This window comes from Myotis daubentonii, chromosome 15, assembly GCF_963259705.1.
Source record: "Myotis daubentonii chromosome 15, mMyoDau2.1, whole genome shotgun sequence".
In the NCBI taxonomy this organism is placed as follows: domain Eukaryota; kingdom Metazoa; phylum Chordata; class Mammalia; order Chiroptera; family Vespertilionidae; genus Myotis; species Myotis daubentonii.
Window position 1 is genome coordinate 666,689 of NC_081854.1, and position 23,520 is coordinate 690,208.

Consider the following 23,520-nt stretch of genomic DNA (forward strand, 5'->3'; position numbering starts at 1 on the left):
TAAGATGACAGGGGCCAGTCGAAGGATCATTGTTGCAGAAACACTGGATTCAGAGAGTGGAGGAGACTGCCACAAGTGGTTCGCATGCTCTATTTTTCTTTATTGATTTATTTTTCAAATATGTTTTCTGTTGGTTTTCTTTCAGAGAGGAAGGGAGAAGGAGAGAAACATCAATGTTGAGAATCGTTGATCAGCCTCCTGCATGCCCTGTACTGGGAATGGAGCCAGCAACGAAGGCATGTGCCCCGACCAGGAATGCAAATTTCAGTCTCCTGGTTCAAAGGTCAATGCTCAACCACTGACCATGCCAGCTGTGCTGGATGCTTGCTTTTAATTATTTTCAGTGTGGGTACAGAACAAGTTCAATCAGCTCCGCAAGTTGAAGTATAAGCAAGCCCCACTACCTAGAGGAAATAGTTTTTAGGATCTCTGCCAGAGAGAAAGAAACAGAACCGATCGCCAGACCATGAAGTTCACGGGCTGAGAGCAGTCTTTTCTGCGGACGGAAAGGCCTTGGCGTCTGCCCAAGGGGGGCCTCTACTTTTTCCTCGGGGACCATTCAAAGTTCCCAGTAAAATGCCGAGCTGGTGTGGCTCAGTGGGTGAGAGTTGACCTATGAACCAGAGGTCACAGTTTATTCCTGGTCAGGAGGGCACATGCCCAGGTTGTAGGCTTGAACTCCAGTAGGGGTGTGTAGAAGGCAGCCGATAAATAATTTTCTCTCATCATTGAGGTTTCTATCTCCCTCTCCAAAATCAATAAGAATATTTTTTAACTAGAGGCCCAGTGCACGAATTCGTGCATGGGTGGGTTCTGGCTCACTGAGCCCCAATTGAGGGCCGATCGGGGCTGGGCCGGCTGGGAGAAGGGGCCACAGGTGATTGGCTGGAGGGCCCCACCCCTGATTGGGGTTTAGAGGCCTGTGGGAGGCAGGTCGGCCATGGGGAGGAAGTGTGGGCAGTGGGTCAGCTGGTCATGCCCCTGAATGGGGTGTGGGGGGGTGCTGATTGGGAGCCAGCAGCTTGGGTAGGGGCCATGGGTGGTTGGCCATCTGGCCCTGCCCCTAATTGGGGTGGGGTGGCAATCAGGGGCGGGGCCATCTGGGGGGAGGGGTTGCAGGCCTAGCATGGTGAGATGGGTGGAACAGGGGCGGAGCTGGCCAGGGGGAAGGCTGGAGGGGGTGTGTTTGGCCATCCTGCCCACCTTTGATCAGAATGGGATAGTCCCAACAGGGGTGGGCCAGTGGGGGGAGGGGCCGCAGGAGGTTGATGGGCCAACCCCAACACCACCCCCTGATCAGGCGGTTTGCTGGCCACAGTGGGCATAATAGTAACTGTTCATTGGTTTTTTATATATTATATATATATAGTATCCAGTAAAATACTTCCCCTAGAGCTTACCCTGAATGAACTAGGTGAACCTTTGCTGGAAAAACTACAACCCTTAAATGCTAAGTAGCCCTCTTCTTCACATTGGTAGTACACACCCCAGGATTGCCCACAAAACACCCACCTAGATAACATTCACATGTCCCGCTCCATTTGGACCACGTTCTCTCACTCCAGACCCGGGTTCGATGTTGGGGCGAGAAGTGACTTTGCGGCAGGGCTGCGAGGCAGAGAAGAGCTAAACCTTGAGGTGTCAGGGACTAGGGCAGAGGGTCTGCACACCACTTTGAGCTGGAGACCAGGCAACAGGAGGTGCTAGGTGGGTCGCTGGGGCCAGAGGCGCTGTGAGTGTCTGTGCAGGAATGGTGCAGTTTGCAGCCTTGGGGACACGGGGAAGATGTGGAAGGACAGTGAGGGGATGTTGGGTCAGAAACTGGTGTGGATGCTGGGCTGTGGAGAGGGCTGGCTGCCAGGACACAGTAGGTGCATCTGGAGCACATGGCAGGGCCAGGGGGTCGACACCGCTGCCAGGGACACTGGATAAGGAGGATTCCCCAGGCAGTGGGGACCCCAAAACAGGCTGTTGGGGATTGCAGTGGTCGACGGCAGCAGAACCTGTTACCTGGAGGCCAGATAACCCAGAGTTGGGAGTGGTGAGGGGTAGGATAAGCCAGGCAGACCAGAGCTCTTTCCCGGCTCTGTGCCTGGGCATCCATCTACTTGTCACCCGACCCCTTAAGCCAGATATCAGAGCTCTGCCTTCCTTTACCTCCAACCAGAGCCTCTGTAGGCAGCCCCACCCCGCCCCGCCCAGCTCTCCCTGTCCCTGGGACTCCTCGTTCTTGAATGATGGTGGGTTGTGTTCCTTTCCAGAGCCTCTGGGGAGATCAGATTCCTGCTCGTTTGGGTTGTTGGCAGAATGTAGTTCCATGTCCTTATGGGACGCAGTATCTCTGAGCTGCAAAGTCACAGTCACTTTCTTCATTTTGTTTGAACTCTGAAGAGTTCTGGCTGAACCAGGACTGACCTTCGCGCCTAGGGTTCCTCTCCAGTCCTGGCACACAGCTGTGTCCTGGCACCAGCACTGGGGCATCAGGCTGATCATCCTGCCAGAGGGCTGGCTCTTCTGTCTGCATCCTTCTCCCTGCAGCTGGTCCTGGGATTAGATTGACCCCAACTGAGGTAAGTCTTGCTGCCGTGAGTACAGCGTTACTAACACATGCAAAGTCGCATCGGCCATGCGGGGAACACGCACAAGTTCTCGGGATTAGGGCATGCACATCTTTGGGAGCAATTAGTCTGCCTTCTACAGTTTATCCTTTGTTCCCCAAAATGCCTGTCTGTTCTGTTTACAAAATAAACCTATCCCAAGATCTCCAATGGCCTCATTCGAATATGAACTCATCATCCAAATCCCATGACCTCAGAAGTGTGGAACCTGATCATCAAATCTGTCCAGATCAGTTATGGTTCAGATTCTGGGTGTAGTCACCCTGAAGTGCATTATCTCCCCATCTGTGGGTCTGGGATGCTAGAAAACAAAGTAACCGTTCCTGAAATAAAATGGTGGAACAGCCCAGCTGGTGTGGCTCAGTGGTTGAGCATTGACCTATGAACCAGGCAGTCATGGTTGGGTACCTGGTCAGGGCACACCCTCAGGTTGCAGACTCCATCCCAGTGGGGGGTGTACAGAAAGCAGCCTTTCAGCGATTCTCTCTGATCATTGATGTTTTCCCTATCCTTTCCTCTCTGAAATCAGTAAGAAAAATATTTCTTACGTGTTGCAGCAGCCCTGGCTGGTTTGGCTCAGTGGATAGAGCATTGGCCTACGGACTGAAGGGTCCCAGGTTCAATTCTGGTCAAGGGCACATGCCCAGGTTGTGGGCTTGATCCCCAGTAGGGGACATGCAGGAGGCAGCCAATCAATGATTCTCATCATTGATGTTTCTATCTCTCCCTTCCTCTCTGAAATCTATATATATATATATATAGAGGGAGAGAGAGAGAGAATGTTGGAGCAGACCTAGGATAGCTATATATATATTCTGTTTAAAAGGGGGAGAAAAATGGAAAGAGAAAAGCAGCAGCAGTCTCAAGACGTTTTGAAAATCATGTGGATCAAGCCCTGGAAGCACCATCTGTGGTTCAGGGCCCTGCCCACTGGGCTGGAAGCTCCCCATTAGGGGTTCTGCTCTGGGGAGTCATGCTTCCTTTTTCATGAACGGTAACTCGGGGTTGCAGCTCAGTCTTCTCAGCCAGTTTCATACATGTAGACGTTGGAGGTCTATACCCTTTGGTTTCATACTGTCCCTTTAGATCCAAGGTGTTTCTATGGTTTTCCAAGCAGCTTAGCACTAAAGTTCTTTTTTTTTAAAATATATTTTATTGATTTTTTACAGAGAGGAAGGGAGAGAGATAGTTAGAAACATTGATGAGAAACATCAATCAGCTGCCTCCTGCACATCTCCCACTGGGGATGTGCCCGCAACCAAGGTACGTGCCCCCGACCGGAACCGAACCCGGGACCCTTCAGTCCGCAGGCCGACGCTCTATCCACTGAGCCAAACCGGTTTCGGCAGCACTAAAGTTCTTTACGTTGGTTTTCTTCATTGGATCTAAATTTTGAATAGCCCAATTTTGAGTAAAAAACAGTATTATTTTTTATATGTTACTAGAGGCCAGATGCACGAAATTCATGCATGGGAGGGTCCCCTCAGCCCAGCCTGCACCCTCTCCAATCTGGGACCACTGGCTCCCAACAACTCTCTTTCCTGATCACCCCTAACTGCCTCCGCCTGCCAGCCTGATGTGCCTAACTGCCCCCCTCCCTGCCAGCCTGACTGCCCCTAACTGCCCTAACAAGGTGTCTCCCAAGTGTTAATGTTCAAATATATGAAGTAAAACATCTGATTGATGTCTCCTCTCAAAGGAAGATCACAGAGTTCCTGTCCATGTGAGTCCTTCCGTGTTGACAGCACTCCTACAGCCTTCCCGCAGTGTGAACTTTCTGATGCCGGATGAGGTGGGAGCTTAAGCCGTAGGCTTTCCCGCATTCACTGCACTCATACGGCCTTTCTCCAGTGTGAACTTTTTGGTGCCGAACAAGGTGGGAGGTTCTTATGAAATCTTTCCCGCATTTGCTACACACAAAAGGCCTTTCACCCGTGTGCACTCTCTGGTGTGCAATAAAGTCAGAGCTTCGACTAAAGAACTTCCCACATTCAGTGCATTCGAAAGGCCTCGTCTCGGCGTGAACTCTCTGGTGTTTAATGAGGGTGTATTTGTGGCCAAAGGGCTTCCCACAGTCACTGCAAACGTAAGGATTTTCTCCAGTGTGGACGCTCTCATGCTGAGCAAGTGTGGACTTGTGTCTGAACACTTTCCCACAAGCATTGCACTTATAGGGCCTTTCTCCATTGTGAACTCTCTGGTGCACAATTAAATTGGAGTGATGGCTAAAGTATTTCCCACATTCGCCACACTTATAAGGCATTTCTCCAGTGTGAATTCTTTTGTGCTGTGTGAGGTTGTCTTTGCGGCTAAAGGACTTCCCGCATTCACTGCACTCGTAAGGCCTCTCCCCAGTGTGGATTCTCTGGTGCTGCACGAGTGTGGCTTTGCGGCCGAAGGCCTTCCCACACTCGCCGCACTCATAAGGCCTCTCCCCAGAGTGGATTTTCTGGTGCTGAACAAGCGTGTCTTTGCGGCCGAAGGCCTTGCCACATTCGGTGCAATTGTAATGCGTCTGTCCGATGTGCAGGGCCGCCCCACTCTCAGCGCCCCGCGTCTTCCTCTTGCGGAGCGTGGCCTTTTGCGGGTGACTGTCCCCACGTGCCTGGAAGTCCTTCTGATCCCCCTCACACACAGAGGGCTTCTCTGGTGGATGAGGTCCCTCACAGACTCCACAGTCCTGTGCAAACGTGGCCTTGCCTTTGTCTCTCCCGGCGGGCTTCTCTGCGTTGTACTGCTTCTGGTGCTGGTAAAAGTTTGCACCGAACGAGAGTTGTCTCCCACCTGCCTCACGTGTGTCTGGTGTCAGTCCATAACGTGTTTCCTGGTGGTCATCCAGACGCAAAATGTCTTTCAAGATGGGGCCACATCTGTCACACGGCTGAGCCATCTGGGTGGAGGAACGTCCCCTGGCAGGACGCACAGGCGACACTTCCACCGAAATGCTCTGCTCAGAAGATGCCTCTTCATCCTTCACCCCAAGGCAACAACCTGAAGCCAGAAAAATGCCGCTGAAGCCACTCACTGCTGAGGGGACAACCGATGGCAAACGTGTGTCTAGCGCACCCGTGGCTGAGTCCACGTTAAAGGAAGAGCTGATGTGCATGGCTGGCTCTAAGGGTCGCAGGAAAGGGAAGGCCTGAGGAAGGACACGGGTACAAGGCGGAGGGGTAGCCTGGGGACAAGCAGGCAGGACTGCCAGCTTTCTCCTTGCAAATGACTTTTAGGAAGGCCTTGGCTGTTGGGAAAAGGTGAGTGCTACATAGGAACGTATGCCCAGGCCCAGGAGAAGCGGACTTAGAATCAATAACTGGTATTGAAGAACTATTGAAGGTTATGTGTATGTCTCCGATATTTTAGCATCATCCAGTAGGGGAGATCACTGCAGAGGGAGCAGGAGAGAGCACTCGTGATTGGGGTGGACAGCCCTGGGTCAGAGGTCAGAATAGAAAGTGTCTAGAATGAGGGAGGGAATCGCCTGGGCACCAAACAGTAGTGGGCACAGGACGGGTTCCTGGTGCTACCTGAACCGAACCCCAAAGTCACCCCCAAAGCTCTAACTTACCAGGGCCCGTCCAAGCCGCTCCTGCTGTGGCTAGAGTCATCGCCTCTCGGTAAAGTGCTTTCTCCTGTTACAGTTCAGCGGCCACGGAGGATCTGGGAGATACAAGTCACAGAAGAAAGAGGGCCGGTGAGTAGGAAAGCACTGCCCCACCCACAACAGCCTCAGGTCTTGCAGAGACACCCAATGGCGCCCGCAGCCGGGACCGGGACAGAACTCATGACACAGGTCGGCCCAGGAAATATCCATTGAAGACGGGGCGGAGTGACAGACTGAAGGGCCCCGGGTTCGATTCCCGTCAAGGGCATGTGCCTTGTTTGCAGGCTCAATCCCCGGCCTGTCAGGACATGCTGGAGGCAGCCCACGGATGTGTCTCTCATCCACGTTTCTCCGTCTCTCCCTTTCCCTTCCACTCTCTCAAAATCCATGGAGGAGCCTCCACGCGGCCTTGTGCTGCAGAGCGGGGAGGAGGCGGGTCTCCCTCGGCCTTTCGCCCGCCCTTCCTTTCAGTTTCTCCGGCTCCGAAGTTGGAGGCTCACAGAAATGGCAGAAGCCAGGGCCCGGGCGGGTGGCCGCAGCACCGGGGGTTCCTTCTGAGTTGGCCCAGCCGCGGGGGACACGCGCGCAGGACGTCGGATTTGCAGGGCCCGGGGAGAGGGGCGCGGGACGTGGACGCGGGGCCGGAGGGTGTGCCGCCCGGACGCCGGGCCAGGCCGCACCGTGACCCGCGAGGCGGGAAGGGCCGCTGGGCGTGGCGGGCGGACGGCCACTGGGCCATCTGTGCAGCTCCCACCCGACCCGACTGGCACCCCCGGGGCAGGAGATGCGCTGGGGAGGCTGGTGTCCCCCAGCGCCAGGGGGGCCGCCGTGGAGGGGAAGTGCGGCCGGCGGGGCCCCGGCTCCCGAAGCCCGAGGAGGCTGACAGCAGAGCAGCCCGGGCTGCCGCAGCGCGCTCCTCCCCGAGGAAGGGATTTGGAAGGGCGGGCGGACGGACGGACGGAGGGAGACAACTCCCAGCTTCCCCTCCCGCCCTCCGGCTCCCGCGGCTGGGCCGGGTTTGGCCCAGGAAGGCGGCGGCGGCGGCCCCGCAGAAGGGACTTTCCCGGCACCGAGGAGCGCGCGCTGTGCCGGGTTCACGGTTCCCGCATGTCCTCCCGGAGGCCCAAGGCCGCAGCCCCTTCCCGCGCCTGGAAGGGCCTCCTGTGTCCGCCCCGCGCCCTCCGCCCGCGCGGTGGACGGCCTGGTGGTGCGGGAGGGCCCGCTGAGTCCTGGCGGCCGCGCAGGTGGCGGCGGTAGCGGGTCCCCAGCGAAACCCCTCCCCCCCCCCCCCCCCCCCCCGGCCAGCGGCGGCGCAGCGAGGGGAAGCCCACCCGCGAGGCGGTCTCTCCGGCTCCTGCGGCCCGGCCCGGCCGGGCCCCGTCATGGCGCACCAAGGGGCTGTCCCCCTCACCCACGACCCGCAGAGCCGGCTGGACGCGGGCCGCTTTGGAGGCGGGGGCCGCCCGCGGCCGGCGCAGGCGGACGGCTCCCGGGGGCGCTGCCGCCTGAGGTGGAGCGGGGCCGCGCCGCCCGCTGTCGGACCTGACCCCGCAACCTGACGGATCGTGCGCCCCGGCGGCCGGCCCGGGACCGCTGGGCGCCAAGGGCATGAGCACCGGCTGCCGGGCTGCGGTCCAGGCGGCGGGCGTCGCCGGGGAGCGGGAGCCGCAGTTCCGGGGCCGCGCGGCCGCCCCGAGGGCAAGGAGGGCAGGCGGTGCAGACGGCCATCCCGGCGGGGGCGCCAGGATGAGGGGCCACAGGGAGCCGGGGCACTCGGCCTGCGCCGCCATCGAAGGCTCTGAGGGCTGGGTCTTCGCCCAGGACTGAACCGCCCGCGAATTCCCATTCTGTGATTAGCGCCCCGCCCCCCAATAAAGGAAGGTGCTTACTGTCTGCGCCTCAATTTATACCAAAGAAATCGGAGGTGAAGCTCCCAACCCCCCACCCCCATGTTAGATGCTCGAGAGGAATCTTCCAGAAGCCAGGGCCATGCACCCGATTTTCACACCCTGCAGCCCACACTGTGGGGCCTGGAGATGGGGGTTACCCCGCCCCCCTCAGCTCCTCTCAGGAGTCCCTCACCCCAACCGCATGAATTAATTGGGCAGGAAGGAGGTCATGGGTTCACTTCTTTTTAGTCCTTTTTTTTTCTAATTAAAAGAAAGGTTACCTCAGTTCTCACTCCTTAGACATGGATGTGGCTTCCTTTTGGTATGTTGTTAATTTTCTCGGTTGGATCAGGCGCAGACTTGGTGTGGAGCCTGACTTTGCCATGTGATTTGCAAACTGGGGAAAAGCTGTGAGTGTGTGTGTGTTTCTGGTTTACCCTAGAGTGATCCCCCGCGCCCCCCCACCCATGTCAAGTTTGTACCTTGCATGTACTGGAGTATTTATTCCATCTATTAAAGTGTTATGTTTCTCAAAAATTTTTTTTTAAAAAAATCAATGGAAAAATATCCTTGGGTGAGGACTAACAACAAGAAAAAGCCAAGCAGGTGCACCCGATGGGCTGGCCACAGGACACCTGACCCTGACACCTTGGGGAAGGGTCTGGGCGGCAGGAGTGGGGAGCGCAGCGAGTGGAGGAAGCTGAGCCCGAGGGCCGAGGCGAGGGGGGCGGGAAACCGGAATGGCTGGCTTTCTCTGTGCTCCACAGGGTCCAGCCCGGAAGGAAACAGCAACCTCTGGAGAAAAAGGAAGAGCGGAGCACAGACCAAAAAGCTAACACTCAGGGCCTTACCCAGGATTGGTTTTTTCTTTATTTAAAAATGTGTTTATTGATTTCTTACAGTGAGGAAGGGAGAGGGACAGAGAGAAACATCGATGAGAGAAACACCTGTCCCTGCCTCCCGCAGGCCCCCCACTGGTGATGGAGAACACGACCCAGGTGCACGCCCCTGACCGGCATCAAACCCGGGACCCTTCAGTCTGCGGGCTGACGCTCTACCCACTGAGCCAAACTGTTTAGGGCAGGACCTTACCCAGGATTTAAACTTGATTTAAAGGCAAAGACAGAAAGAGTCTCTGAGCCTTGTCACGCAGTCCCCAACCCTCCCAGGGGAAAAGCAAACATCCTCAACAGTCACATGACACGGGGCGGCCTCTCCCCAGGACTCCTGGTCTATCCCTCACACACGTTCCTCCCCAGCGGCCCCTTTTCCAGGAGTCACGTTGTCCAGTCGAGTAGAGAACAGGTGGACAGGTGGACAGACACTATAGTCTGGGCCTGGAATGCAGTGCACAAGCCTTCCCTGGAGTCCAGAGGCGATGGCTCTCGTCCACCAACGTGAACCCCGCATGCTCCCTCCCCACGCCCTCTGGTCATAAAGTCAGATTCCACCCGCACGTGCCCATCACTCTCCATCACACCTCCCTCCACCTGCGGACACGGCATCCAGAGAACGCTTGGTTCACGCACCCAGGACCACGCCTGCCCCAGCCAGGGCCCCACAGCCACCGGGACCCGTGAGCTCGGTTCGTCAATCCTCCCTCCAGGGCTGACGTCAGCAAACCCGGGCCACGAGCAGGTAACAGGCGCACCCAGCCCTCCCACTTCGCTGCTGGACACTGAGGCCAGATCCTCTCAGTCACAGGCTGAACACTGGACTCTCATTCAAGGCCACCCCCCCCCCCCCCCGGCGTTCCTCCCAAGTGTGGTGACTGTGCCCATGGACTCAATGGTCCCTGAGCTAATGTGTCAGCTTGATCGACCCCCGCCCCCGCCCCATGTCCCACCAAATGTCACCCCAGACGCTGGGAGGCAGAGGGAAATGAGCACAGCCCCGGCCTCCCTCCCATGTCATCTGTTACTGCCACATCGCATGTCACTTTCTCTGAAGGCTTTCCCACCTGTCAGATCCCATTCTTCTCGGCTCCCTTCCCCCATTAACACCAATCCCCCTTTTCTTGTTTCTCAGGTGACTTCCACTGTGTCTACCCCTTTTCTAGAACCATCATGTCACGGCCACCAGAACAGAAAGGTTCTCTCTAAATCTGATACACAACTCCAGCCCACCCTAGGGCTGCCATTATACGGCGTCTCCAACTCGAATCCCTCCTCTGACCTCAAAACCTGAGTGTCCAGCTGTCCATCTGACAACTCCACCCAGAAGTCTGGAACGTCACGGATTCAATATGGTCAGAACCTAACTTGGGGATTATTCCCACTAACTTCACCATCTCAGTTGAGGACTTTGCTATCCTTACACCTTCTCAGGCCAAAAGCTGTGGGTCACCTCTAACTCCTCCCTCTTCCTCTCATCCTCCTCCTCCTCAGTCACTCCCTCCGCTGCTCCACACCTTCCACGCTCAGAGCAGACACCCGGATCCACAGACGGCCACTCCAAAGCTGGGTCCTGGTCCTCGCACTCTGATCGCACCAGGCACCATGGAGACCTGCGGTTTCCTGAACACGCCCAGTGCAACCTCACGCAATGCATCTGCACATGCGGGTCCTGCGCTGGGGACACTGCTCACACTGAACTCACTGCTTGCTGGAAATGGAAACCCTTTCGCATGATTCGAGAAGTCAGGGCTCAAGACCTCCGGAGACAGAGGGGTCCCCAAACTCAGTGGCAGGTAGAAGGCAGATTGAGAGCCCTCAGACACCATTCACCGTACTGGGAAGCCAGGTTTATGGGGCGAGGGTGGTGGAATGCGGGCCTGCCATTGCTGCAGTCACCTACGCAGGGGCAGGGGTCATTCGAGCTCCTGCCCCCACAGCAGCCCCGGGGGGAGGGAGCTGGGAGTGGTCCGTTGCCACCGTGGCATCTGAGGGACGGGGGAGTTCCCCCAAGTCCTGCCCTGCCCTTCGCTGAGGATGATTTCAGGTTGTCTGAGCTCAGATCCTCACACCTTAGTGCTGCCTCCTACCATCCGCGTGAACTGGAACAAAGACCCGTGTCTCAGTGTCTCCATCTGTAAAGTCGAGGTGATGGTGGTACCCCCCTACAGAGCTGCTGCTTACAGCGGACAGCGGGCGTGTTAGCACAGCTCAGGCACCTCTCAGTTACCCTTTACTGCCCACAAGCTTAACACTTTACAAATGGTTTGGTACAAATGAGGTGATAGGTTTTTTAAATTCTGAGTTTGTTTTCAGTCGCTTAAGAAAATATGATATTTGAGACTTTCCATTATAATGAAAGAAGAACTTTAATCGATTACTAAGCACGGGTATAAATGTGTAGATAATTTCCTATCTACATATATTCTAATTCTTAAGTGACTGCTTATATATACTTGCCAAGTGTACACTAGTCCTGTCACCAAACCAGCAAGCCTGCCAGTGGCCCTTCATCAGAAGTGTTTATCATCCTGGTCGGTCTTGCTCAGTGGTTAGAGTGGGGGTCGCGGGTTCAATTCCCAGTCGAGGGCAGGTACCTGGGTTGCGGGTTCACTCCCTGCCTCTGGTCGGGGCATGTGCAGGAGGCAGCCAATGGAAGTGTCTCTCTCACATCAATGTTTCTCTCTCTCTCTCCCTGAAAAGTAACGGAAACGGTATCCTCCCTTCAAACATGAGGAGTGGGGAACTGACGGACCGTGGCCTGGGCTGGTCCAGGGCTGTTCCCCGGGCCTGGCTGGCTTTCTCTGTGCCCCACAGGCAGCGCCCGTGTGCCTGCGGAGTCCACACCACGGCAGCTCTGCAGCACCCCACTCCTTGCTCTCTCCATCCAGGTGGGGATCCTAGCATAGGCCAGACCCTTTCACGTTCTCCCTTCCGCCCCTGCCCTCCAATCTCTCACCGCAGGGGCCACATTCAGTAACATCCCTAATGTTCTTCCCCTGAATCTGATCTCCAGGGTGGGACCTGAGGCCTCATACCCAGATGCCCATGTGATACCTCCACTGCGGAACACCTTAGATCTACCAGGTCCAAAGCCCAACTCCTGAGCGCCCTACAAGGTGGCCCCCCTTCCAACTTCCATTCTTCAGGGGAAACGCAACAGAACCTGCTGCCCTGCTCCGGCAGCTCAGTTGGTTACAGCATCTCCCGACGTGCCACGGCCACGGGTTCAGTCCCCGGTCAGGGCACATACGAGAATCCACCAATGAACACGTACATCAGCGGAGAAAGAAATTGGTGTTTCTCTCTCTAAAATAAAAAATAGCCCTGACCGGTGTGGCTCAGTGGATAGAGCGTCGGCCTGCGGACTGAAGGGTCCCGGGTTCGATTCCGGTCAAGGGCACGTACCTTGGTTGCGGGCACATCCCCAGTGGGGGAGTGTGCAGGAGGCAGCTGATCGATGTTTCTCTCTCATCGATGTTTCTAACTCTCTATCTCTCTCCCTTCCTCTCTGTAAAAAAATCAATAAAATCTATTTAAAAAAAATAAGCTGGCTTTTCACAACGCAGTGGAGGGCTCTCATAGACTCACGTATCTGAGGAGACCAGACCCCCCACTGGCCGGGTGTCCGTGAGGAAAGCCCAAAACGCGGCCTCCCTCCCCCGTCGGTCCGGGCGGGATTGGGGCTCCCCGGCTGCTCCCCGCGTCCCGGGACCCGGGCGCCCCGCCCACCTCCCGCCTCACTGGCCGCTGCGAACGGCGGCTCCTCCCACACACGCCCCGGGCCCGGGCGGCAGGCGCTGCCGGAGCCGCCGCGCCTTCCCGGCCGCAGGATCCGAGGGAGGGTCCGGGCGCCTCCGGGCGCGGGGGACGCGGCACCTACCTCGCCCGGGCTCCCCCCTGCGGCCCGGCCCGCACGGTCAGGACGGCGCGGAGCCGTGAGGGTCCCGGCTCGGACCCAGGTTCCTGAGTACGCTTCCGCCGCCGCCAGGCTCCCCCCGGGGGGCCGGGGTCCCCTCCCGTCGCCTCGGAGCCCGACCGGGGCTCGCCCACCTGCGCACGGTCGGCCCTGCCAGACGGCGACAAGATGTCCGCCGCAAGTCCCGGACAGGCACGTCCCGCGCCTTCAGCTCGCGGCGCGAAGGCCTCTGGGTAATGTAGTCTGTCCGCCCAGGGGTGTTCGGTGTCTGCAGCGCCCAGCGCGGAGGCCTCTGGGTAATGTAGTCCGCCCGCCCAGACACGTCCCGCACTCCAAGCGTGCCGCGCGAAGGCCTCTGGGTAATGTAGTCTGTCCGCCCAGGCGTGTTCCGCGCCCCCAGCGCCCAGCGCGGAGGCGTCTGGGTAATGTAGTCCGTGCAGGGCTGCAGCCTGGAGCTGGCGCCCCGGTACCCATGGGAGCTTTGGGAAATGGAGCCTGGAGGCCCAGATCTTTGAGGAGTGAGCTCCAGGGATGGAAGAAATGTTTCGAAACTTTTTTATTGATTTTTTACAGAGAGGAAGGGAGAGGGATAGAGAGTTAGAAACATCGATGAGAGAGAAACATCTATCAGCTGCCTCCTGCACCCTCCCTACTGGGGATGTGCCTGAAACCAAGGTACATGAACCCGGAACCCTTCAGTCCGTAGGCCGATGCTCTAGTCACTGAGCGACACTGGTTAGGGCAGGAGGCCACTATTTTGGAAAGTGAGTTTTTTAAAAAAATATTTTTATTGATTTCAGAGAGGAAGGAAGAGGGAGAGATAGAAACATCAATGATGAGAATCATCGATTGGCTGCCTCCTGTGCGCCCCCCACTGGGGATCAAGCCCACAACCCCGGCATGTGTCCTTGACCGGAATCGAACCTGGGACTCTTCAGTCCGCAGGCCAATGCTCTATCCACCAAGCCAAACCGGCCAGGGCAAAAAGTGAGTTTTTTTAATATACTTTTTAAATTGATTTCGGAGAGGAAAAGAGAGGGAGAGGGAGATAGAAACATCAATGAGAGAGAATCATTGACTGGCTGCCTCCTGCAAGCCCCACACTGGGATCCAGCCCGCAACCCGGGCCTGTGCCCTGACCCAGAATCAAACCCTGACCTCCTGGTTCATAGGTTCAGGCTCAACCACTGAGCCACTCCGGCAGGGCCGATTTCCTTGTTTTTAAACGATGTGTAGAGGGGAGCTTTCAGGCCGTTTTGTGAGATTCAGTTGGGTCAGGGGTAAGAGAATTGTCTCCGGACAGGGCTGTGGAGTGGAAGGAGGAGGCAGGAGGTTGGGGCTCTCTGAAGCAAGTGACTAACTGGAGTGCTTCCTCTTGTTAATCCAAAAACTAGTGGCCCTTTGGCCTTGGCTAGTGGCTCAGTTAGTTGGAGCAAAAGGTTGCGGGTTCGATTCTGGTCAGGCCTTTCAAAGCCAGGTTCAAGCATTTATTTGAGACCAATAATAGCTCCTTGGGAAGCACTGGTTCAGGCAGAAGCCAAATGTGTTCCCGTTGGGAGGGAGAGGCAACGGGCATGCATGAGAAAGGGAGGGGAACAGCTGCAACAGCGGAAGGAAAGCATTGCTACGGGTGCCGATAACAGAACAGCGATGCTAATCCTAGACCAGCGGGTCTCAACCTGTGGGTCGCGACCCTTTCACAGGGGTCGCCTAAGACCATCGGAAAGCACATATATAATTCCATATTGTTTTTGTGATGAATCACTATGCTTTAATTATGTTCAATTTGTAACAATGAAATTGGGGGTCACCACAACATGAGGAACTGTATTAAAGGGTCGCGGCATTAGGAAGGTTGAGAACCACTGGGCTAGAGGAAGGATTTCCCTCATCCACCACATACATAATGCCTTTCTCCAGAACAAGCTCTCTGCTGTTGAATAAGGTTGGAACTTTGTCTTAAAGTTTTTCCAGAGTGAGCTTTCCTGTATCAAACGAGGTTAAAGATTTGTCCAGCCCGTGGACTGGTGGGTGTCAGGTTCATTTCCGGTCAAGGGCACATATCTCAGTTGCACGCCCTGGTTAGGGCGCATGCAGGAGGCAGCCAATTGATGCATATGTCTCACATGGATGTTTCTCTGTCTCTACCCCTCCCTTCCACACACTCTGAAAAAATCAATGGAGCCTGGCTGGCGGGGCTCAGTGGTTGATCATTGACCTATGAACCAGGAGGTCACCGTTTGATTCCAAGCCGGGGCACATGCCCGGGTTATGGGCTCAATTCCATGTGGGGCATGCAGGACACAGCCAATCAATGATTCTCTCTCATTATTGATGTTTCTGCCTCTCTGAAATCAATAACATATATTTTTTTCTTTAAATTTTTAATTAATGGAAAAAATATGCTTAGGTGAGGATTAAAAGAAAAAAAGATTTGTCCAGCCCTGACTGCATCGTTCAGTTGATGAAAACGTTATTTTGATACACCAAAGTTGTGATTTTGATCTTCAATCTGGGCACATAAAGGGGTCAAATAATGAATGCATAAACAAGTGGACAATAAATCAATGTGTCCTTCTACTTCTTTTGTAAAACTATAATTTAGAAAATTGCCCAGTCTCGTACAGTGTTGCTCAGTGATTAGATCATCAATCTGCGTATTAAAGAGCCGTGGGTTTCATCCCCACCCCCAATCCAGTGGGAGTATGTGTAGGAGGCAACCAGTCGATGTTTCCCTTTGACACTGATGTTTCTCTCTCTCTCCCTCCCTCCTCACCTTCTACCCTCTCTGAAAAGCAATGGAAAAAATATCCTTGGGTGAGGATTAACCAAAAAAAATTGTCCAAAATGATTCCCCCATTCCCTTTACTCATAAGGCTTTTATCTACTGTGAACTCTGTTAGTGTTGGAAAAGACTAGAACATTGTCTAAAAAACTTTGGATTCACTACATTCATAAGGCCTTTCTCCAGTGTAGCCACTGTGGGGTTCACTTAGCTTAGAGCTCTGAGAGCCTTCCAACAATCACTACACTAATTCAGCTTTTCTCCAGTGTGACCTGTTGAGTGAGGGCAGATCTTTGGTTTAAGGACTTCCCACAATAACTACACTCATTTGTAGTGGCTTTTCTCCACTGTATACTCCTGCTGTTGAATGAGGGCAGAATTTTGGCTTAAGGATTTTCCATATTCACTACACTCCTACAATTTTTCCAAAGTGTGAACACACTTGTGTCTAATAAGTTGAGATTTCAGGTTAAAAGATTTCCCACATTCACTACACTCCAAAGGATTTTTTCCAGAATGAACACGAAGGTGTTGACTAAGACTGCTGCGCTGTCTAAAGCATTTCCCACACACACTGCACTCATATGGCTTTTCTCCAGTATGACACCTCTGGTGTTCAGTGAGGCTACCTTTTAGGCTGAATGACTTCCCGCAGTCACTACAGCCATATGGCTTTTCTCCTGTGTGAACTTTCCTATGTTGGAAGAGGTTATACTTTCTGCCAAAGGTTTTCCCACATTCACTGCATTCATAAGGCTTTTCTCCAGAGTGAACTCTCTCATGGTTCAGGAGGTAATCTTTGCGCCTAAAAGATTGCCCACATTTCCTGCACTCGTAAGGCCTTTCACCCGTGTGACCTCTGTGGTGTTCAATGAGCTTAGAGCTACAAGTGAAGGACTTTCCACAATCACTACACTCATATGGCTTTTCTCCAGTGTGAACTTTCTGGTGTTGAATGAGGGCAGAACTTAGGCTAAAAGAATCCCCACAGACACAACATGCATATGGCTTTTCTCCAGTGTGAACAGTCTTGTGTCTGATAAGTTGGGATTTGCGGTTAAAAGATTTGCCACATTCACTACACTCAAAAGGATTTTTTCCTGAATGAACTTGACGGTGTTGGATAAGACTCCAGCGTTGTCCAAAGCATTTCCCACACACACTGCACTCATATGGCTTTTCTCCAGTGTGACATCTCTGGTGTTCAGTGAGGCTAGAGTTCTGGATGAAAGACTTCCCACAGTCACGACACTCATATAGCTTTTCTCCAGTGTGAACTTTCCTATGTTGACGGAGGTTATAGTTTCGTCTAAAGGTTTTCCCACATTCGCTGCACTTGTAAGGCTTTTCTCCGGTGTGAAATCTCTCATGCTTAAGGAGGTGATCTTTGCGCCTAAAAGATTTCCCACACTTACTACACTCATAAGGCCTTTCACCAGTGTGACCTCTGTGGTGGTCAATGAGTTTAGATCTGTGTCTGAAGGACTTTCCACAATAACTACACTCAAATGGCTTTTCTCCAAGGTGAACTCTTTGGTGTTTAAGTAAAGACGTTCGGCTAAAGGACTTCCCACCGTCACTACACCCATAGGGCTTTTCTCCAGTGTGAATTCGGTGGTGTTGAATGAGTCCAGAGGTTTGGCTGAAGGACTTCCCACAATCACCACACTCACGAGGCCATTCTTGAGTGTGAACTCTCCTATGTTGAATGAGGCTTGACGTTTGTCTAACATCTGTCCCACATTTGCTACAGTCACCAAACCCTTCTCCAGAGCAGACACTCTGACGCCGAACAAGTTTCTGGCTGTGGCGGGCGGCCTTTTCACATCCACCCGACTCGTGATGACTTTTCCCACTGAGAGTGCCCTGCCCACTCTCACCGCCACTGGGTGGCTCTGCACTGTTAGGAAAAGCCTGATGCTGGCAACCGCCTGAAATGGCTGGAAGGTCCTCCCTGATCTCCCTACAGGGAAAAGGCACCATGGATACAGAGGTGGACCAGGTGCTAAACAGGGCCCGGAGCCCTTTCCCGACCTTCTCTCTCCGGGCTTCCCTCTGCTGCTGGTGAACGTGTGCAGGGAGACAGAAGCCTCTCACGTATGTGTCACTGAAGAAGGCTCGCTGCTCAAGGTAGGCTGCTTGGCCCTCAGTCAGGTGCAGAATGTCTTTCAAGACCAAGACACAACGCTCACAGGAATGTGTTTTCTCAGCGGCCGGAGCTGTCTCAGACACCCTGACCTGTGACTCTCCTTCTACAGACACACTCTGCTCAGAACAGGCCTCCTCGTCATCCGTTTTATGGCAACAACCTGAAAACGGAGCAACGATGAGGAAATGAATGTTGACTTTACCGGGAGGGGGAAGTCCCGCTACAAAAACGTGTCACTTTCAATACACTGGTAAATGGGATTGTCTGAAAACACAAGACCTAGAGGCTGGTTGAATACGGTGCTGTGTGCAGTCCTGGGCCTCAGAAGATCACAAAGCAGGGGAGACCTCCCTGGGAAAAGGACACAGGGGTTGCATGCAAGCACGTGGAACAGAAGCAGGATCTCCCAACCTTGGTTCTGCTAACCGCGCTCAGAAGGGCTTGTCTGCCGCTGACATGAGTCAGCTGGGCAGAGGTTGGTCATAGCCTTTTCCCAGTCAAATTCAGTACGTGTGCAGCTGGGGCTCAAATACCACTCAAGGATGCACACACACATCGTAACGCAGGTGCAGGTTATTCTCGGGGGGAGCAGTTACTGCTGAGGGAGCAGCACAGAAAAAACAGGTGACGCACAGAGGCCACAAAGGGAAAGGTTGGCAGAAACTGAAAAGCTCTAGATAAAATTCTAGAAAACTTCTACACAAGTCAGCAAAGTGTCAAACGTGAAAATGAACAGGTAGAAATGAGGTGCAGCCAGTGGCACCAAAACATGACATGACACAGTGCAGGTTCCTGGTATGATGTGAAGACAGCCCTTAGGTCATGCCCTCCAATAGTCACTGATCATCATGGCCAGGCCTTTTCTGAGACTATGTTGCCATGTCCACCACGTGAAAAAAAACCAACCATGTTACTCTCCCTGCAGCTTCTATGGTCAGAGTAGTTGCACCTTCTACAACTATTCAGAACTTAAATGATGCGAGTCTTAATGAAAGAAAACAGAGGTGAACAGCCAGCACAGGCCCAGAGCAATTCTGCATATAATATTCAGGGAAGAAAATATTAAAAACAACAATGGAAGAAGGACCTTACAAGAACAGCCCAAGGTTCATGCCAGTAATGACCATGACCTGGCACAGGCCGTCAAAAAGAACCTTCAGAACTGGAGGCCATGGAGCTGGACTTGGTCACGCTGCCATGGAGACGGCCAGCAAAGTGGGATCCATTAAGCTGTCTGCAAGACTGCTGACTCGAAGACACTTAATTACAATTTTTTTAAATTGATTTCAGCGAGGAAGGGAGAGGGAGAGAGAGATAGAAACATCAATGATGAGAGAGAACAACTGTTCGGCTGCCTCTTGCACCCCGCCTACTGGGGATCGAGCCCACAACCTGGTCATGTGACCTTGACCGGAATCGAACTCGGGACCCTTCAGTCCACAGGCCAATGCTCTACCCACTGAGCGAACCAGCTAGGGCAATTTTTGAGGCAACAGGTGTAAGGGGTGCTCAAGGCCTCATTTGCTCAGGGCACTCCATACAGCCCAGCACCGGCAGACACAGCACATACGAAAGGAAACTGAGAATTTAGCAGGGCCCATAATCTGCCTGTGGGAGAGACAACGCTATTTTGGAGAAAATAGGTAAGGAAAGACATCACCTCAGGACACCAAAAGAGATGTAAACGTCTTACCCACGGAGGCTACAAGTGCAAACACTTCCAACATCTCCTCGCAGTACAGCAGTCTCTGAGCCTCATCAAGGAGCCCCCACTCCTCCTGAGAGAAGGCAATGGCCACATCCTCAAAGTTCATATCCTGTCATAATGGGGACAGTACAGTCCACGATCAGTTCCTTCCTAGGATTCCAAGTTTTTCATACCCCTCACCCTCCACATCCACCTGCTCACTCCACTCCCCACCTCAGAAAATATTCCAGGGCTTGGTGTGTGTGTGTGTGTGTGTGTGTGTGTGTGTGTGTGTATTTTATTGACTTTTTACAGAGAGGAAGGGGGAGATAGAGAGTTAGAATCATTGATGAGAGAGAAACATCGATCAGCTGCCTCCTGCACACTCCCCACTGGGGATGTGCCCGCAACCCAGGTACATGCCCTGGACCGGAATCGAACCTGGGAACCTTCAGTCCGCAGGCCGACGCTCTATCCACTGAGCCAAACCGGTTAGGGCTCTTCTTGTATTCTGAATGACACTGTGTCTTCCCAAAACAACACCAGGCAGATGGGTGGATAAACGTTACCTGAGCTCTGGGTCTGGCATGTGGGCCACATTATATCTTGTTAACATGGTGAGTGTCACAAACAAAGATGGAAAAGAAAAGTTTGTTTTGGGACAATTGTGAATGATTTGACATTGGAATTCTTAGGCCATTGGAATTGGTCGGCAAACTGCGGCTCGCGAGCCACATGTGGCTCTTTGGCCCTTTGAGTGTGGCTCTTCCACAAAATAGCACGTGAACAGTGCGATTTGAACTTCGTGGCCCATGCGCAGGAGTCGGTATTTTGTGGGAGAGCCACACTCAAGGGGCCAAAGAGCCGCATGTGGCTTGCGAGCCGCAGTTTGCCGACCACTGTCTTAGGCAATACCATTGTGGACGCCCAGACTGTCCCTCCAAGAAACAAAAACATTATATTAATCTTCACCCATATGACCCTAACCCCAGGGTCTGAGGCCATCCCTTTAACACTACCATCTGCACATAAGTGGTTTTTTTTGTTTTTTGTTTTTTTTAATAAATTTTATTTTTATTTTTTTAATATATTTTATTGATTTTTTACAGAGAGGAAGGGAGAGAAATAGAGAGTTAGAAACATCAATGAGAGAGAAACATCGATCAGCTGCCTCCTGCACATCTCCTACTGGGGATGTGCCCACAACCCAGGTACATGCCCTTGACCGGAATCGAACCTGGGACCTTTCAGTCCGCAGGCTGACACTCTATCCACTGAGCCAAACCGGTTTCGGCTGCACATAGTGTTTTAATTTGTTTTTTAAAATCCTCACCTGAGGATATTTTTTCACTGATTTTAGATAGAGGAAGGGAGAAAGAGAGAGAGAGGAAGAGAGAGAAACATTGATGTGAGAGAGACACAGCGATTGGTTGGCTCTCGCATGTGCCCCAAGTGGGGCCTGAGATCAAACCTGCAACCCAAGTACACAAGAACCCTCAAGCCTTCAGTGTGTGGGCCTACAGTCTAACCATTGAGTAATACCAGCCAGGACTGCACATAATTCTTTGAATCACACCTCCCTCACACAGCTGGTCTCCCAGAACAACTTCAAAGATAACACAAACATGTGATGATGAGGATAATTTATTCCCTGAACAGTGTGTCTTTCCCTGGATTCTAATTTTATCATCTCCCTAATCTATCCCAGGCTTACACTTCTCCCTTCCCCATGCCAGTGCATTTTCATGGCCCAGTGGCACTGATGCCCACTGTCTCATCAAGGTCAGTGCATCAGCCCTGGACAGCAACGGGCAGGTGGGCAGATAAATGGCACATAAGCTCTGAACCTGGCACATGAGACCACAACAACCCCTCTTTTCAGGTAATTCTCAGGGGTTTCTATATTGTTCCCTCCAGACACCATCCTGAACTCCTCCTCATCTCATGCCCTTAACAGGCCAAACATAAAACTCTGATATCTCCCAAAGAAAGTTACTCTTCATACTACTGATTTCCTCACAGTTGATGGTACTTCCATTCCTACAGCTGCTAAAACCATACCGACATGTTAAACGTGACTCTTACCGCCCCCCCCCCACCTTCAAATTAGAAATTCCAGGTTGTGCCCTGGCTGGGTTGCTTAGTTGGTTGGAGCATCGTCACAATAAACCAAGGTTGCAGGTTCAATCCCATGTCAAGGCACGTAAAAGAATCAACCAGTGAATGCATAAGTAAAATAATAAGTCAATGTCTCCCCTCCCCCCTTTCTCGCTCTCTAGAATCCTATGTAATAAAAGGCTAATATGCAAATTGACCAAGCAGTGGAATGATAGATCACTATAATGCACACTGACCACCAGGGGGCAGACGCTCAATGCAAAAGCTGCCCCCTGGTGGTCAGTGCGCTCCCACAGGGGAAGCACTGCTCAGCCAGAAGCTGGGCTCACAGCTGTGAGCGGAGCAGCTGTAGCGGGAGCTCCCGCTTCTGGGGCAGAACTAAGGATGTCCGACTGCTGGCTTAGGCCCGAGCCCTACGGGGACTGCGAGAGGGTGCAGGCAGGGCTGAGGGACCCTCGAGTGCACGAGTTTCGTGCATGGGGCCTCTAGTCAATAAAATTTTTAAAAATCCAGGCGCCCACACATAAAATAGTGATCTAGAATCCAGATGCTTCTCCTCCTTCCACGGCCACCCTCCTGGTCCAGTTAGCGTCACACTCACCCAGACTATGGCAGCAGCCCCTCCCTGGTCTCCTCCCACCTCCCTCCGACCATACCGCTCTCCATGCTGCCCCCACAGGGAGCCTAAGGAGACCTGGGTCAGACCCCCTCCCTCCAGGGCTGCAAAGGTCCCATGGCCCCCACCACCTGCAGACAGACGACACCCCACTTGTCACAAAGCTGGTCTAGTCCTCACTCCTGTCCCACTCTTCTCAGCTCCCACGAGAACGAAAGGACACCTGCGGGTCCCCAAACCAGCTCAGCCCCACCTCTCAGACCCCACACATAGGAACCTAGGGCTGGGTTCCACTCGTTGCCAAAACCAGGGTCCACGTCATAAAGCCCCAGCCGTGGCCTCAGGACTCTGGGCTGAGGGTCCCCGGGGCCGGGGCGGGAAGAGGGGCCCACGGGCCCACGGGCACCACGACCTCAGAGGCCACCAGAGAGTGAGGCCCTGACAGGAGCCCCCCAGCCCCGTCCCCCGGCGGCTCTGCCCCCGCAGGAACCGGTGGGAACTCAAGGGCTGAGGGCCGGGCACCCACCCCAGGACCCAGGGACTCCGGCTGCTCGGGGCCCTGGCCCCGCCCCGGGCGGGAGATGCCCGCCTCCCTCGGGGCTCAAGGCCCCTCTTTTGCTCACAACCACCCCCGGCCCCGGCGCCCTGAGCAGGAAGTGAACCTCCCCCCGCACCGCCTCGCGGCACCTCCATTGCTTTAGGCACAAACCAGGGCCCGGGTTTCCGGAATCCTCCCGGCTCGGCGGCCCCTGCGCTGTTCCCCCGGCGGCCCCTCAGCCCCTCACACCGGGGGTCACCCCCTCCCCCTCCTCCTCCAGCGCCGAGCGGCTCGGACGCGGGGCCTGGGCCGCAGGAGGGACGGGCGCCCGTCCCCCGGGCTGCGGGGTTGGGCGGGGAGGCGGGGTGGCCCCGGGGACAGGCTCACCTCAGCCGGGCGCCTGGGGGCGGCCTCCGCCATCGGACTCAGCGGGCGGGGAGGCTCCGAGGCCCCCGAACCGGGACCGGGGCGGTTCTACCAGCTTGGGACCCGCTGGCCGACCCTCCGGCGCCTCCTCAGTCCGGCCCTGATTCATTGAAACCGCCGGACTGGCCCTGAGGAGGGCACCGGAAGTCCCGCCCTAACCTCAAGCGCAACATTGAAACGCTCGGTTTCCTGGGCTTTCATTGGCTCAACCCGCCACGGTTGGACGCGTTGCCTTCTGGGTAATGTAGTTTCCCCAACCGAACCGGAGAGCTGCTGTTGTA

General features: G+C 54.3%; 1 protein-coding gene across 6 annotated transcripts; it reads right to left on the minus strand.

Annotated features, from left to right (window-relative positions):
• Positions 1-79: 79 nt before the first annotated feature.
• LOC132216444 (zinc finger protein 134-like) lies at positions 80-23,389 on the minus strand. Of its 6 annotated transcripts, none has more exons than XM_059665641.1 (3): positions 23,201-23,341; positions 6,184-6,275; positions 80-5,609 (listed from the first exon to the last, which is right to left on the minus strand). In XM_059665641.1, the coding sequence occupies exons 2-3, from the start codon at positions 6,221-6,223 to the stop codon at positions 4,369-4,371; spliced, it is 1,281 nt and encodes a 426-aa protein (XP_059521624.1). In that variant the 5' UTR covers positions 6,224-6,275; positions 23,201-23,341; the 3' UTR covers positions 80-4,368. The 6 variants fall into 6 exon arrangements, with proteins under 6 accessions (XP_059521624.1, XP_059521625.1, XP_059521623.1 ...); XM_059665642.1 differs by lacking the exon at positions 23,201-23,341 and adding an exon at positions 19,548-19,655; XM_059665640.1 differs by lacking the exon at positions 23,201-23,341 and adding an exon at positions 13,055-13,102.
• Between the last annotated feature and the right edge of the window lie 131 nt (positions 23,390-23,520).

Coding starts and splice junctions, on each gene's coding strand:
- LOC132216444 (XM_059665636.1), bottom strand. CDS start 23,233: ATGGCGGAGGCCGCCCCCAGGCGCCCGGCTGAG. Junction 19,672..23,200: donor CCCCCAGGCGCCCGGCTGAG/GTGAGCCTGTCC, acceptor CCATTATGACAG/GATATGAACTTTGAGGATGT. Junction 18,015..19,547: donor TGCACTTGTAGCCTCCGTGG/GTAAGACGTTTA, acceptor CTCCGTTTTCAG/GTTGTTGCCATAAAACGGAT.